The 16,609-nt window shown below is 29.7% G+C and overlaps 1 protein-coding gene across 3 annotated transcripts; it reads left to right on the plus strand.

The window, feature by feature from the left end:
- Positions 1–1,152: 1,152 nt before the first annotated feature.
- Positions 1,153–11,075, plus strand: LOC107867801 (amino acid permease 3). Of its 3 annotated transcripts, none has more exons than XM_016714229.2 (7): positions 1,153–1,248; positions 8,314–8,419; positions 8,515–8,748; positions 9,222–9,315; positions 9,534–9,748; positions 9,968–10,101; positions 10,203–11,075. In XM_016714229.2, exons 1-7 carry the CDS (start codon positions 1,243–1,245, stop codon positions 10,851–10,853), a joined length of 1,440 nt encoding a protein of 479 aa, XP_016569715.1. In that variant the 5' UTR covers positions 1,153–1,242; the 3' UTR covers positions 10,854–11,075. The 3 variants fall into 3 exon arrangements, with proteins under 3 accessions (XP_016569715.1, XP_016569714.1, XP_016569713.1); XM_016714228.2 differs by lacking the exon at positions 1,153–1,248 and adding an exon at positions 7,907–8,012; XM_016714227.2 differs by lacking the exon at positions 1,153–1,248 and adding an exon at positions 7,948–8,069.
- Positions 11,076–16,609: the final 5,534 nt, after the last annotated feature.

Below are 16,609 nucleotides of genomic sequence, written 5' to 3' on the forward strand. Positions count from 1 at the left end.
TCATTATCATTAAAGGTAGAACTAAAACTAATACATATATTAGCGTTCGCCCATTAATAGTAATTGAATCTTGTATTTGTGATTAAGAGAAGGAAAAGGACACTCTATACCACTTTTTAAAACAAATAACCCAAGTTTGAAAATTTTTCATAAAGTGGCCAGTCGGATATACTATTTTCTCTTTATAGTAATTTCCTAATTTGGGTCATTTTGGCCTATGTAGTCCATATACAGTCCATATACAATACTGATATAGTTTATATACAATACTGATACAGTATTCAACTTGGGCAATTCGGCCTTTTTAAAAATATTTCATTTTTTTTTTTGCTATAATTTTTTAACTGATCAAATATTCTGATTTTTTTATTGTTTAGAAATAATAATTAAATTATATAAAAGAGATATAATTGTTAAATAGAATATGTAGCTATATAAGATATATGTATAGAAATTGTATAGTTCTATCAAATATGTATATGTATAAAATATATATTAAAATATAAAGAAAGTGTATGAAAATTATATAATTTTTGTATAAAACGTGTAAGAAAATATGTACAATTATTGTATAAATTGTGTATCAAAATTGTATAATTTTCGTATAGAATATTTATATGCATAAGATTTGTATAGAAACTATATAAAAGGTGTGTAGAAACGTTATAAAACAAGCCAGTAAATTGAAATGGCTAGAAAGTGAAATTTAAATTTAATGGCCATTTTAATGAAAATAGTTTAATTTGAAGTGTCGTTTCTGTTCTTTCCCATTAGAGAAGGGGAGAGAGGAAGCACCATTTCTTCTAACTACTAATTATTCCATAAGATCAACTATTATAAAGAGACGTTTGACTAACTAATAAAATTGGTAGGTTCTCAATTTGCAAAACAGAATGTATTCATATAATATACTCTTTGGCTTCAATTATTTATGGGAATAATATCTATTAAAAGAAGTTAATTCCCCGTCAGCAACAATGGATGATCATGAATTGAAGCAATAAGTGCGGAGAATTTTATCTTAGTCCCACTTTTTGATTTCAAAGGTTCTGTTTTAAAGAGAAATTCAAAATATTATTTTAATACATTGTTCCAACTAGTATATATTTGTCAAGACACTGCTAAAATTAAGTGAGCCACACACGCGTAATCACTCCCTACCTTCTTTTGTTTGTGCAATATTTGCATTTTGCCCGCCAATTTAGGAACATATTCTAAAGGAGGAAAGATACAAAATTACAAATGAAGGTAAAATACCAGGTCTTTTATTCTTCTTTCTCCTCAATTTTCATTGTGAAGAATCAGACTACTTTTCAATTTAATTGTCGATTCATTTAAAGAATTCAAAATTTAAATTTAAAATTTGTTTGGGTTAGTTGATTGTACATGACAAATAAATTTCAAGTGTTTACAAGTATTTTAGTTTTTGAAACTAATTTTATAAATTAAAAGTTATGTATTTGGATATAAGTGTTGAAATTTAAAATAAACAAAAAAAATGTATTTTGTAAAAAAGTATTTGATTAGTTGGGTTTTTTTTGTTAAAACAATTAAAATACCCTTATTTTTAAGCACAAAGTATAAATTTAAAAGTACTTTTTTAAAGAAAAGATGGAACGATAAATACGAGTTAAAGAGGAGTCTCAGAATTTTATTTTATGAAGGGTATTTTGAGAATTAAAAAAAAATCAAGAGTAAAATAACAAAAAACTTGGTCATGTTAGACGTGCTTATAAGCTAATCAAGAACCATCAGTTGAGCATCATCTGACTTTTGATTATTTTTGACTTATAATTTGAAATATTTACCAACTTATAGAGTAGTCAAAAATACTTACAAATTAATTTGATCAGGTTATAAATACAGCTATATTTTCTCTAGTTCGATAACAACGCATAACGGACACTTTTTATGATCCAAAATAAATAAAAAGTTTTCAAAATCCAAGAATGTATTAATTATTTTTAAAAGAAATTAAACTACCCCTTCTTTTTAACGGGATTTCAACTTATTTAAATCCCAAATAGTGATTAACTTTACTTTTAAAAAGAAATTGAGCAAAAAGTAATTTTGATAAATTGCCTTTTAATTAATGTTTTAAAATATTTTTCTTAGAATGTAGCACACTCCAATAATTCATTTATATTAAATCAGAGGGAGTAGAGGGTACACTGGGAAATCAAAGTTGATTTTCAAAATTGTCATTGAACTTGAGTAAATATCCCACTAAAGTAATTTTTTTTTAGAAAAATATGCGGATTGAACTGTGTATATTTTTCTAGGCTTAAGTCATCGATAACCTCTTAAACTTGTCTCGAAATTTCATTTAAATCCCTCAACTCAGATCTGTACCTATCAGACCCCTAACCCACCCGAAATTTGATCAACTTTGACCTTTTTTACCCATATGGCAAGTCGTGAATGAATTTCAAATAATATTTTATTTTTCTGAAAAATTTACTAAATAAATAATAATTTATTAATAAAAAGAAGCAAGCCCGCCCCCACCCTTTGTTGTCATCTTCGTCACTCTATTTCTTGATCGATTTGGTGTTTGCAATTCTTTCTTCTTCATCCATTTCACTTCTAATACTTATACCTTTAATTATTTCTCCACAATTATTCTTGGAATTAGTAGAATTGTTATTATTATTATTTAATTTTTCTTCAACATTAATTTTGGGATTATTTTTTGAAAAGTTCAACTTGCATCACCCATTTTCAATCAGAAGAAGGACCAACACGTTTTTGCCAAACTCCATGTGTGAATTTTCAATATCCAAACTTAAGCAGACGCGGTGGTGGTGCCATAGCTGAAAATCGTATCTGGTGGCGCTGCATTCAAATTCAAATTTATGGAGATTGGTTCACTAAAATTAGAGATTTTTTGGTGGAGTGGACTCGCGCTGGGCAGGTGCCTCTCCTGGCATTGGTCCGCCATCGTAAACACGTTGGAGCTTCGACATTGACAGTCAACAGAGGTTGACCGATATTTTTCACCTCCATTTGAGCTCGAATTATTAGGGAAGGTAGAACCAAGGGTTACGAACAACATCCACTGGTTATTTTACCTCAAATCTCACCAGAATTTGGTCGAATCTCATTACGAAGCTCCGACAATTTTTGATCGAAAATAGAGATAAAAGAATTGCCACAATCGGAGAAGAAGAGTGAAGAAGGATTTTTTTTAATTTAAAATAATTTTCATTTCTTTTTCTTATTTTAATATATTTTAAAATAATTTTTATACTCATACAGACATGTGTCATTATTTTATTTGTCAAACTGTCACATCATCGCTAGTGTAATTCACACACTTTAAATTTATAGTTGATTATCCAAGAAATGTCTAAATAGTTTAAATTCAGAGGGGTAGAAGTGTTTAATAGGTACAAGTCTGAGTTGAGAGATTTAAGTGAAATTTCAAAGACAAGTTTAAGAGTCTCTTTCTAAAACAAGGTAATGTTAAGAAATTGTTAAGGACTTGTTTGGAAAGCCATAAAAAAAATTGATGTAACTTCACCGTCCTATTCTCAAGTATATGTTGAGAACTGAATGGAATTATATGATAAAATTACAAAGTTACCTGTTTATCTCTTTTTTTTTTCTTTTTTTTTAAATTTATTTCTTTTTAATTTATGTTTTGTTTCTATTATTTTAATTTCTTTTTTATTTTTACTTTCTGAAAATTTTTATTTTTATTTTTACATGATTTATCTTTCACCTCTTTTCCTATCATTTTCAACCTTTTATTTCTTATTTTCTTCGTTTAACGTATGGGTGCATTATTATTTTAGTGTTTGAAAGTAGAACTTCATTATAGAATGAGATTATAGACTTATATTTTCCTTTCTTTTGAATTATATTTACTTAGGTTATGGTGAAACTTATTTTTATGTTATATTGAAATTTGATATAAGAACATTATGTTTTTGTTTTGTTGAATTTGGAATTTATTTTATATTTTATGTTTCGATTTATTTGATTTAATAGTATTAACTTGTTATTTATATTGTATGTCATGTCAAAATCGTGTAATTAAATCAATTACACCTTATTTTTTAAAAAAATATACATAGTTTAATGATCATATTTTTCTTTAAAAAGTTATTTTAGTGAGATATTTGCTCAAATTCAGTGACAATTTAAAAAATTAACTTGGAAAAACATGTATAATTCTTGTGATGCATGCATGATTTGAATTACTGTGGACCTGGTCTATAAATTATACTAGCATTAAATTGTTTTATTCTTTAAACAATAAAATTAAGTTCGGACGAAGGGTCAAAAATACCTTTCTACTTTGATTAATTAGTTATATTTGTCTCTAGTCAAATTATAGAATCAAATATACCTCTGCTATTAGCAAAGTTGTCAAACATACTTCTTATTTTAATATTTTTTCACTTTGACAAGTTAAGAGCTATGTGGCGTAATGTTTTTAACGAGGTGGATGCCATGTGGCATGCCACCTAACATTCAATTTTTCTCTCATTTTCCATTTAAATTTTTTTCCTTCAATTTTTATTAATATATTTAATATCGTTAATTTCAAAAAGAAAATTAAAAATATTCAAAAAAAAAAATTAATGGTATATAGCCCTTGTCTAGATCAAATTCTAATTTCTTGATATCAAAATACAAAATTCAATTTATGCCTGAAGTTTTCAAGAAAATTGAGATAAGCTTATCAAAATCAAATCTTTAGCACCGTGAGCTCAATTGTGTGAGCTTGAAAATTTAGGAACTATAACAAAATTAATAAATATAAATGTTCAAATCGAAAAACATCCAGAAGAAGCTAGCTCACTTATTTCTAGAAATGAGTTGATTTGAAAAATGAAAAAGATAATGAAGGGAGAAAGAAAATAGCAACAGTGGGGTTTTGTTTGTTGTTGTTTCGTTCACCGGAGATGACTTCTCCGATGAAGTTTGAGAGAAACGACGGAGGTGAGAGAGAAAGACACGGTGGTGAGTAGTGGAACTGTGATGGTGCAGTTGGGGAAGCCTATCGGAAAAGGAATAGTTGGGCGGCTGTTGTGCACAACTTTCCTTTGTTTTTACTTCTTTTTTTTCTCAAATATTTTTCATTCATAACAATTTTTGTGTTGCACTTCATGAATTTTTATTAAAAATTAATTTATGTATCTCAGTTCATGACTATTTTCCTTATAAAATTTCTATTTCAATTTTTGAGGTATGACGAAGGGATCTAGTCAATATACAAAGTCATTTCGAGATTATAATTCTAAAGTTGTAGTCATCAAATTGATTTATTTCATATTTTATTTTATTTTTTATATTAATAAAAGTTGATGAGAAAAAGTTAAAATAAAAAAGAAAGAAAAATTGAATGCTAAGGTGGCATGACATGTGACAACCATCTCATCCAAAATATTACGCCACATGACTCTTAACTTGTCAACGTGCAAAAATATTAAAATAAGGAGTATGTTTGATAACTTTAGTAATAGTAGAGGTATATTTGATTCTATGATTTGATTAAGAACAAACATAACCAATTAATTAAGAAGCTTTATCACCAAGAGTGAGTTCTTCCTTTCGTGAAATTAGAAAAATTAAACGAATTTCTTTTTCTCTTAGGTATATAATTTGGAATTAAAATATAAATAATAAAGTTTTGTATCTTTCTCTATCTCCCTAAAAATCATTTTAGCTAAAAATTCATGTTGGGTCAGATTCGAACGAATCTTTTGATAATCTCTTTATCTATTTTTAAAAAATTAAAAGACAAAAACAAAAGACAAAGAATGAAAAAAAATAATAAAATTTATTCTGATACATATCTTTCTCTCTATATATAGCTTAGAAAGAAAGCAATGAAGAGGATGTGTTCTCACAAAAGACAAAAATTGCAATAACTCATCAAATGAAGACGTAACCGTTTGCTAGCTAGTCTGGCTACCTTATTGTTACAACGTTAATTAAATCATATCCACAATAAATACAGAACTAGTTAAACACTCAACTGCCTTCCCCTCTGCCTCCTATTTCCCTACCAAAACTAAATAAGTACAACAAAAGTAAGATGGAGAAAAGAAAATGAAATATAATAAAATTAAGAATATGTAGCTTTTCAACTCAACTCGTAATTGAGTTTGTTGAGGAGGTAATCTCATAAAGTAATCTCACCTTAAGAATAACAATTGCCGGATTCCTTGTCAACGAAAAAAATATATGGTTTTTTCATCATGCCTTTTTTTTTTTTTAATCTTTTGTGGTATTATTGTATTTCAATCTTGATTGATTATGCTATTTTATTACTACCTCTAATGTTTTTTATATGTAATTTCAATTCGGAAAATTTTATATAAGGTATCACCATTTATTTAAAAAATCAAAAAGATATTAATTATATTTTCTTTTAAAATTTCACTGTTACTATATTCCATGAAGACATGTGTAATTACTCTAATGTCACACTTGATGAGGAGATAAGATCATTTAATTAAATATGACTTATGATTACAAATAACATACGAGTCATCTCTTGAAGTCATGGGGAGTCAAGCTAGTCGCAAGTGAGTGGGGTCCAATTGCTATTTTTGGAGTTGTCAATTAGGGATGTGTAAAAATCGAATCAACCGATTAATTGAATTGATAAAAATGTTATTGATTTATTGTTATTGGGTTATTGGGTTAACGATTTGTTAATGATTTTATAAGAAAAAGTTATTTGGTTATTGGTTCGATTTGATTTTTTCTTATTGAGTTATTGGGTAAACCGATAACCCAATAAGAATATATATATTTATGACTTATTATATATTTTTCTTAATTTCTTTTTAATTTCTACCAATAACAAACCTATTATTTCAATTTTACAAACTCTTAATTTCTCCTAACAACATTTAATTCAAACTTGAAGATTCTTATAAATTAAAACACATTATGTAGGATTTTTGGTTGCAACTAAGATTCGATTTTTTTCATATTAGTTACTATCGTTAAGAACTAAAAACCAAGAAATCGAAAATCGATAAAAAATATCTTATTGATTTGATTATTAGTTTAACATATTTAAAAATCAAAAATTGATAAATCAAATCGATAATATATAAAACCGAATCGAACCGACTGATGCACACCCTATTGTCAACCTTGTATTTCTTTCTTTTCACATTTTAATTATCACGTGCTTTACTATATTTTTCTTGTCTCTTTCCTTTAGAGGGAGGAAAATTATATACTAGTAAAAGATAATGCTATATATTTCTTAAAAGTTATCGACGTTGAATCTTAACATATTATAAAGGTTTTTGTTTTAGTAATTCTTATATATACATAAAAGATCAAATAATTTGAGTAACTTTTCATCTTAGTTTCTTTGACTATATCTCGCTTATATTTCTAAAATTATATTTAAAATATAAAATAATAGCTTATTAATAAAAAAATAACGTGAGAGAAAAATAAAATAAATATTATAGAATTGCTAAGATAAAATGGTATAATCACTTATAAGAAATGCAAATTTGACTATATCTTGTAAGATAATTAAATATTCTACTTAAGATAATGTTATATTAAATTTGATTATGGAAGAATAAGAAGAAAAACAAAAGAAATTTAAGAAATCGAGAAAATAAGAATAAAACAATTGACTGAGGATTCAAAAGTAAAATATATAAATTTAAATTTTAAACTATTTGTATACTCATCGCACTATTAAATAGGTACTGAAAATTATATTTTAAAAATAATGTCCCATGAAAACTAACTTGTTGGATTGAGTGACTTTTAAAAAATAAAATAAAATTAAATAATATGAAAATCAAATATCAAAATTTAAACAGCTTTTAAAAAATAAAATAAAGTTATGTAACTAAAAAAAAATAATTAATCAAAATTGAGTAATCATCAAAACTTCTAGCTCCATCCCTATTTTCTTACGGGGGAGATAATTGAGATGTGTGAATCAGATTTCCTTAGGATATTATATAGCATGATGACCGAAATAAATGAGGCCTAGTTTGACAAGTTGTGCTTATGTAAGATGCATAAAGTTGGGCAACAGAAACTACTATTTATACTCTCTAAAGCACTTGGTAGCGTTGTAGTTATTGCATTCTCTTCTTCAGTTCAATCTGAGTTAGAAGGATCTAGTGTGGTCCATTTAACACAGAAAGCACTAGCTTTCATAACTGAGTTACTGCTTTTAGTTTTCTGCATCGGTCTATGTAGGCATTTATTTTTCTTAAATAGGACATTACTACAGTAGGACAACAAAAAAACTCATCCTTTTATATGTTTTTTTTTTTTGGATTTTTTTCCCTTTGACTTCTGCTAAAGATGGAAGATTCTAACAATGTTGCATCAAAGCACCAAGCATTCGATGTTTCCGTCAATGTCAATGAGTCCAAGTGCTTTGACGATGATGGCCGTCTCAAAAGAACCGGTAACATTTTTTTCTTAATTTCATAGCCCCATTGGATCAATTCTTGAATTTTGGAGATTCTTTTCTTGTGATTTTTTTTGTTGGAAATTTTACAGGGAGTGTTTGGACAGCAAGTGCTCATATCATAACAGCAGTGATTGGTTCAGGAGTTTTGTCTTTGGCTTGGGCAGTAGCTCAACTTGGTTGGGTAGCTGGTCCTATTGTTATGTTCTTGTTCTCTTTTGTTACTTATTACACCTCTGCTCTTCTTTCCGATTGTTACCGCTCCGGTGACCCTGTTGCCGGCAAGAGAAACTACACTTACATGGATGCTGTCCAAGCCAATCTTGGTATATTTCTATAATTCTTTTGTGTGCAAGAAATCCACATTTAGATTCTATTATTCTAATATACGAAATAATTTAATTTTACCATTTGCAACATGTCGGGTCAGTCATACCCTTATCGTTTACAAATCTAAAAATTACATAAATACACAACTTATGTTTTGAATATTACAAAAAATCCAACTCCCTAAATATATACACAGAATGCTATGTATATATGAGAATAAAGTAATTAAAAAAGTGGAATAGAGTGTAATTACTTCAAAAAAGTTTGGTATTTATGTTATTTATACTTTACAAATTGTCTCGTATTTCTGTCTAACTTTAAATTTGGAGCACCGCGGCTGTTAAGAACAATGATAAATACAAGACAATTTGCTAACTATATGATAAAATTAAGATATACTGTATAGTGAAGGAGTAATTTTCTTTTTTTGACTTACTCATTTTTGGGTATTTGTTAAAAATGTTTTCAGGTGGCCTCCAAGTCAAGATTTGTGGATGGATTCAATATGCGAATCTGTTTGGAGTTGCTATTGGATACACAATTGCTTCTTCTATTAGCATGATGTAAGTGTTGTTATCGACTTTCTTAAAGGTATTTTCTATATCATTTGTCTTGGCCTTTAAAGTTGTTGTGTTTCAAGCTGCGGAAACAGCCTCTTGCACAAATACGGGGTAAGACCTAATGGTCTGGCCCTTCTTTGAACACCAAAAATAGCAGAAACTTGGGTGGATATTGAGTTAATCTTTTTCTTTGATATTACTTTTTGTGTAAAATGGAACAGGGCTGTTAAAAGGTCGAATTGTTTTCATAAACATGGTGAAAAAGCACCTTGTATAGTACCAAGCACTCCATACATGATCATGTTTGGAGTAATAGAAATCATCTTCTCACAAATCCCAAATTTTGATCAAATTTGGTGGCTCTCAATTGTTGCTGCTGTTATGTCCTTCACTTACTCTGCTATTGGTCTAGGCTTAGGCGTTGCTCAAGTGGCAGGTTTGTTCAAAAATTTCGTAGTATCTCGGACTCTTCAAAAATACTGTCATTTGAGTCAGTTGTGTGTCAGATCCTCCAATAACAATCCATTTTTGAAGGATTTGACACAGATTCAACAACATTTTTGGAGGGTTCAAGCAACATTGCTTCTAACTTTATTCATATTCAAGGTACTGTTCTGCTTAACTTTTCTTTTTCCGGTACCCTTTTGATCTAAAGAAACTGGAAAAATTGGAGGAAGTCTAACTGGAATTAGCACTGTGACTGAAATGACAAAGGTTTGGCAAACTTTCCAAGCACTTGGAGACATTGCTTTTGCCTATTCTTACTCCCTCATCCTTATTGAGATTCAGGTAACAATACAGTGCCTTTATCAGTTCTCTTTTCTTGTCGGAGCATGATCTTTTAATTGTCGCGATTAATTTGATGTGTTATTAATATCCAAATAATACAGGATACGCTCAAATCCCCACCATCAGAAGCTAAGACAATGAAAAATGCAACTCTAATTAGTGTAGCAGTAACAACAGTTTTCTACATGCTATGTGGCTGCTTTGGCTATGCAGCATTTGGAGACCTTGCTCCTTCAAACTTACTAACTGGTTTTGGATTCTACAACCCTTATTGGCTAGTTGATATAGCAAACATAGCCATCGTCGTTCACCTTGTAGGTGCATACCAGGTTTACTGCCAACCCCTTTTCGCCTTCATCGAAAAAACAGCAGCAGAATGGTACCCTGATAGTAAATTTATCACCAAGGATATTAGTGTCCCGATCCCAGGCTATAAAACCTACAACCTCAACCTTTTCCGGTTAGTTTGGAGGACGATTTTTGTCATCATCACTACGATCATCTCTATGTTACTGCCATTCTTCAACGATATTGTTGGAATCCTTGGAGCATTTGGATTTTGGCCTCTGACTGTTTATTATCCAGTGGAAATGTACATTGTGCAAAAGAAGATACCAAAATGGAGCAGAAAATGGCTTGGTCTTCAAATCCTCAGTGTTGCTTGCCTTATCATCTCAATTGCTGCAGCTGCTGGTTCTTTTGCTGGTGTCGTATCTGATCTTAAAATTTACAAGCCTTTCAAGACAACTTAGTGATGATGATTAGCTTTGATTAGGAAAGAGGCTTAAATTGTTGTTGATGTTCATAACCAAAGAAGGTTAAAGAAGGCCCTGACTAGCTCGCTAGCAAGTTGTCGTTCTGCAAGTTGTAGTAATTAATGTGTTCTTTAGTACCCATTAGAAAAACAAAAACAAGAAGTCCTATGTATTTACGTGGGAAGTTTGAAAGGGCAAAAAAAGTTATTAATATCTCAACTTTGAATCTTATAGTCCATGTTCTACTGAAATACTTGATATCTTAAACTGTAGCCAATGTCTCTATTTAGTCAACCCATTATATGAATTTTACTCAGATATCACTAGATTCACAATGATGCAAGTCCAATTTAATTCTTGAACCAAGTAATGTTTTCTTCCCTCCACCTCAAGTTTTGTGGTATTTTTCACTTCCCCAGAGTCATTTTGAAGCTAAATTGGATTACATCCATTAAATATTTAAAAATTAAAAATTTTGATTTTTAAAAAATTATATGAAAGGTATTATATAAGTTGTAATTCTTATGTCAATATGATGAAAAAAAATATTGATTAAAATTTATATAGCTTATGTGAATCTCAAAAAACAAAAAGCGTCATAATAGTTAGGACATGAAGGGTAAAAGATAAAGTTAGGTTCGCTCGAACTTGTCTTGGGACGAGGCAATTACTTGTAAATGTCCCAATTAACCTTGTATCACTGTATAAAGAAGGAAGGGGCGTAGTATCTGAGACAAGGTAGGAATGACCTTCGAGGTGGTTAAAATGGAGGAAGCAAGACTGGGATGGTTTAGACATGTGAAGCGGAGAATTATAGATGTCCTAGTGAGGAGGTGTGAGAGGTTGCAATGCACACATTAAAAGAGGTACAGACAGACAAAAAAAAGTGTTGGAGAGGTGATCAGACAGGACATGACTTTCAATATTGGAGGTTGCGGATTATGATAGAAGATTAGTTGATATTTGACCATTTTCTTACTTTCCTGTGGAGTAAGGCTTTGGATTGTACTTGGACCTTCATTCTTTCTAGTGGTATTGGTATTATTCTAGTAGTTTTCATGTTCTTCGATTATAGTTATCACCTATGTTTTTGTGCTTCGTTTAGTTTGTTGTCATTTACTGTTCTTTTTTTTATACTAGTTTAGGTGTACGCGCCTTGCGCGTGTAGCTAAACAATGACACTCTTCTACCACCTGTAAACAATAACAAAATAATACGATAATAGAGATATCAAAATAATACAACTAAACCTAACCTTTACATAAGAAAATTCCTCAAAGCCGACCAACATTTATCTACACCTATAAATTGCAACAAAATAATACGATAAAAGTGATATCAAAATAATACAATTAAATTTAAATTTTATACGCAAAAATTTCTCAAAGCCGATCGAGATTTATCTACGAACTGTAAACTACCACAAATAACAAACTAATAGAGATATTATGATAATACAATTAAACCTAACCTTTATCTAAAAAATAATTTCAAAGCCGACCCACATTCATCTAGCATCTGCAAATTAAAATAAAACAATAAGATAATAAAGATATTAAAACAATACAATTAAACTTAACTTTTACAGAAGAAATACTTCAAAGTCAACCGATATTCATCTACGACCTGTAAACTATAAAAGAAAATATAATAGTGATCACAAAGCTTCAATTTTGATCTAACTAATTCTTATCTGAGTGAAAATTTTGATCCTAAAGAATGATTTTGAATGAAAACAAAAAAGATATATATATACACATGTTGAATTCTATTATGCTAACAAAAACATTGAAGAAGTTGAGGGTTAAAAAATCAAGCATCCACCATCTAGACATGCAATCGAATCAAGTTAGATGAGCATCAATCATATTCTCCCAATAGGCAAACCGGTTTGTTCTCTAGTTTAACGTACATCTCAATAAACGATTTGTTCTCTAGTTTAGCGTACATCTCAGTAAAATATTTATAGAAGTATTTCCTTAATAGAGTCCTATCTATTTTAGGAGTATTTTTTTAATTCAACAGTAGAAAGAAAAATATTAATTAATTTTTCTACCATATATTTTAGGAGTCTCATATATTTTAGAAAATCTAGTAGAAAGTAAAATATTAATTAATTCTACTACCATATATTTTAAGAGTTTCATACATTTGAGGAAGTCTAATAGAAAGGAAAATATTAATTAATTCTCCTACCATATATTTTAGGAGTCCCATATATTTTAGGAATTTTAGTTTATATAATAAAAAATAATTAAATAATAAATTTTAAAAAATAATGAAAAGACAGTTTTGTCTAAAAAAGAATCTTTTAATAAAGGGTAAAAAGTTCAAATCACTTTTCTAAGGGTCTTCACACTTTTAATATATTATAGATGTTGTGTACAACTCTGCACACATTATCTCAATGTTGTTACTACTCTTATTAATGCATCATCTTTTTCAAACTGCTTGGAAATGCTTTATTTTAAGTCAATTGTGTATTAGAAATAGTTTCTCTATCTTTGCGAGCTAGTTGTAAGGAGTGTATATGATCTATCCTCTTCAGACCTTACTTGTGGAATTATACTGAATTAATATGCTATTATTGATAGCCTCAAATTGAGGTTAAGCCTAATACTTGGCAAGCCTGTCCTTTTTTGTCTTGTGATAAATTTCAATAGAGTTACCTTTGTACAACATGATCTTTATTTAATCATCTTGGTTTCATAAAAAAACTTTTCATTATGCATAAACCACAACCTACATAACATACATGTTTCATAAATCACAAGTTAAAGGTCAAACACATCGACATACACCTAAACTTGGCAGATCTTTCACTTTGGCACATGAAGTAGACGATGATCATTTTAAACACCTAAAGTAGCCCATCAACTGTATCACTTTGACACTTTTTGCCCTGTTGGCAGTTCGTGTGAAATTCACGCAGCCAAGGCACGTTGAAGCATCCTTTTGCTGATGTGGCATTTGATTTGGCCCCCTAACGATAATATTTTCCCATTTCCTTATATATTCATCTTCTTCCTATCCCCAATCGTAAAATTTAGCCCTAAATTTCCAAATTTGTTTCTTCATTATTTTTTTCTCTATCCAAATTCTTCAAATTATCTGTATTTGATTTCTTACTCCAACAAAAAATTTAATTGTTTTGTATATTTTTCAACTGAACTTGACAATGCTGAGCTCGTTTTCCATGATTTATTGCGATAAAATTTTTTGATATTGTAAGTGTGGTCATGAAGTATTATTGAAAATTTCTTGGACTCAATAAAATTCAAGTTGTAGGTTTTTTAATTGTAAAATTTTAAAGGTAATTTTTTATTTAATTAGTTGATTAATTATTGACTTGTAATTGTTTTGTAACTATGGTCTTGCTTTTATAGAAATTGGGTGGCTGTAATTACTTTGATTGGTATAAAGAACGACACTCTTCACAAGCAAATCGGGTATTTTGGGATTCATTGAAGAAAGTCAAGGCATTTGAAGAGAAACAAAACCGAGCAAGAAGATACTATATTATTGGCGTCATTGTAACTGGTTTGGTGTTGTTGGGCATACGGATATTCAAGCCTAACTACCAAACTTTTCATGGTGTAATTGCTACTAGTGTGATGTATTAAAATTGTTGATTTTCATGGTGGTTTAGCTGTATTGTTTTGATGTGTATTTGATCGCTATTTAGGTGCAGTTTTTATGTAATCTTGGTCATGTAACACTTCTTCCTTTTAATGAAATAAACTATTTATTTTGGATTTAAACATTCATAACACTGTGGTCAATGATTTACAATAAAAGATGTTGTCAAAGTAGGCAAGCAACACAGCAAAGTAGAACCAAAATTATTTTCTTAAACATGATTCACATTGAGTTCAAACTAATATAAATACAACTTCATAAATATACTTCAAATTGAGCCCAAACGTACACAAAATTCAGCTTCATAAGTATGATCTAAATTGAACTCAAAGTAACATACAAAAATAGCTTCATATTGAATTCAAAATTTGCATTACTGCTATGCAATACTAGCAGATTCAAAGGAACAACATAAACTAATTGTTTGTTAGGCATTCTAAATTTAGAACAAAATACAGAACACATAATCAAAATCAAATGCTTCTTTTTGACTATTACTTATTTTTTCATCTACTGCAATGATTGGTAGTGAGAACATCTCTGTTTTTTCATCTCAAGCCTTTAAGCTTATAACCAAGATCGACTCCTGTAGAACTTTCATCCTTGTAAGTTGCACTAGTTTGTAGGATTCTTTGGTTTGATGTCTCTAACTATTTTTAATAAAAATGGGAACAACATTTAGTATATTGACTTAGCCATTTACTTTTTTTCTAAAGAAATAAAATTGAGGTTAACTTACATTCAGTATTTGAATTTCCTTTGCACTTGTGTAAATCGCAAATTCAACATTTTTTGGCCTTTTCGATCCACCTTCTCCAGTATCATTTGTACTTACAACTCTTTCTCTCTTTTGTCCTACATTTTCTCCTTTTCTAGGAGGAAGTTGACTCTTGATTCCTTGTGCAGAAAAAATTATTGTATCACCATAAACAGTTGATCCTGCAGCTTTCTTGAAGTTTCTAACTTTGCTTGTATCAACACAAACTATTATTGAAGATGCAACTTGGCTTGAACATGTTGCTACATGTTGACTTGAATTAGATTGTGCTGATTTTTGGTTGGATGTTGGTGCAAGTTGGCTTGATCTTTTAGGATGGATACTTCCATGAGAATTTTGATCAGTAAACTTGATTCCCTGTGGGTTTAAATCAGGAACCTAAAAACTCAAACATAACAGTTAATAAATGAAAAAATCAACATGAAAAATAAACTTTTAAAATCAAATGTAAAGTGACTATTTTACCTTGCAATATTTTCTGTTATGGCCTTGTTGATGACACTTGAAACATGTTATTTTCATTCTTTGTTTAGACAATTTTTCACATTTCTTTCTTGGTTCATCTTTGTCCCTTCTTCTATTCCTTGCAGGCTTAACAGGCATTTTCTTAGATTCAGGAGGTTCAGTCTTTGGATTATTTATTTCAGGCCATATCTTTATATTGGAGATTGGTTGGATGAAGTGACTATAAGCCTTCATAAAAGTTTTCTTCTTAAACCTATTCTCCACATAATATTCAGGCTCCTTTTCAATAGGATACAATGCACAAATAGCATGTTGGCAAAGAATGCCGCTCAACTGCCAAGTTCTACAGCTGAAAGTCCAACTAGTCAAGTTTCATTGTAAGACTACACCCCCTTTCTCCAATCTCAAATCCAACATCATCATTTCAAAGCACCTTGCAAGTCCTAACCCTATCCTTATTCTCCTCTAATATAAGTCTAGCCATAGATGTAATATCACATATCCAAGTGTTGACAAACTTGATCATCTTCACTGTTTTAGTCATGATTTCTCTCCTAATTTCCTCTTACATGATAATAATAGATTTGTGTCTACTGGCTAAGATCCATGAATGAAAGTTCTCACATATGTTATTTTCAACAACACCATAATTACAATCTTCTTTAAAGAATGTATTAACCCATGACTTCCTAGGATAATGCAATAAATCACCATTAATATTCTTACTTGGCATATTAAGATGGATCATGTAATCAAGTTCCTCTTGAACTTCACTTCAGAACTTGCCTTGGAATATCTCCAAAACTAGTTTCTCCTTTCTTCTCCCTTTCATTCTTGACTTCAGTTGGACAAGATGTGTCTAGCATACCTT

Source organism: Capsicum annuum, chromosome 4 (assembly GCF_002878395.1).
Source record: "Capsicum annuum cultivar UCD-10X-F1 chromosome 4, UCD10Xv1.1, whole genome shotgun sequence".
NCBI lineage: Eukaryota > Viridiplantae > Streptophyta > Magnoliopsida > Solanales > Solanaceae > Capsicum > Capsicum annuum.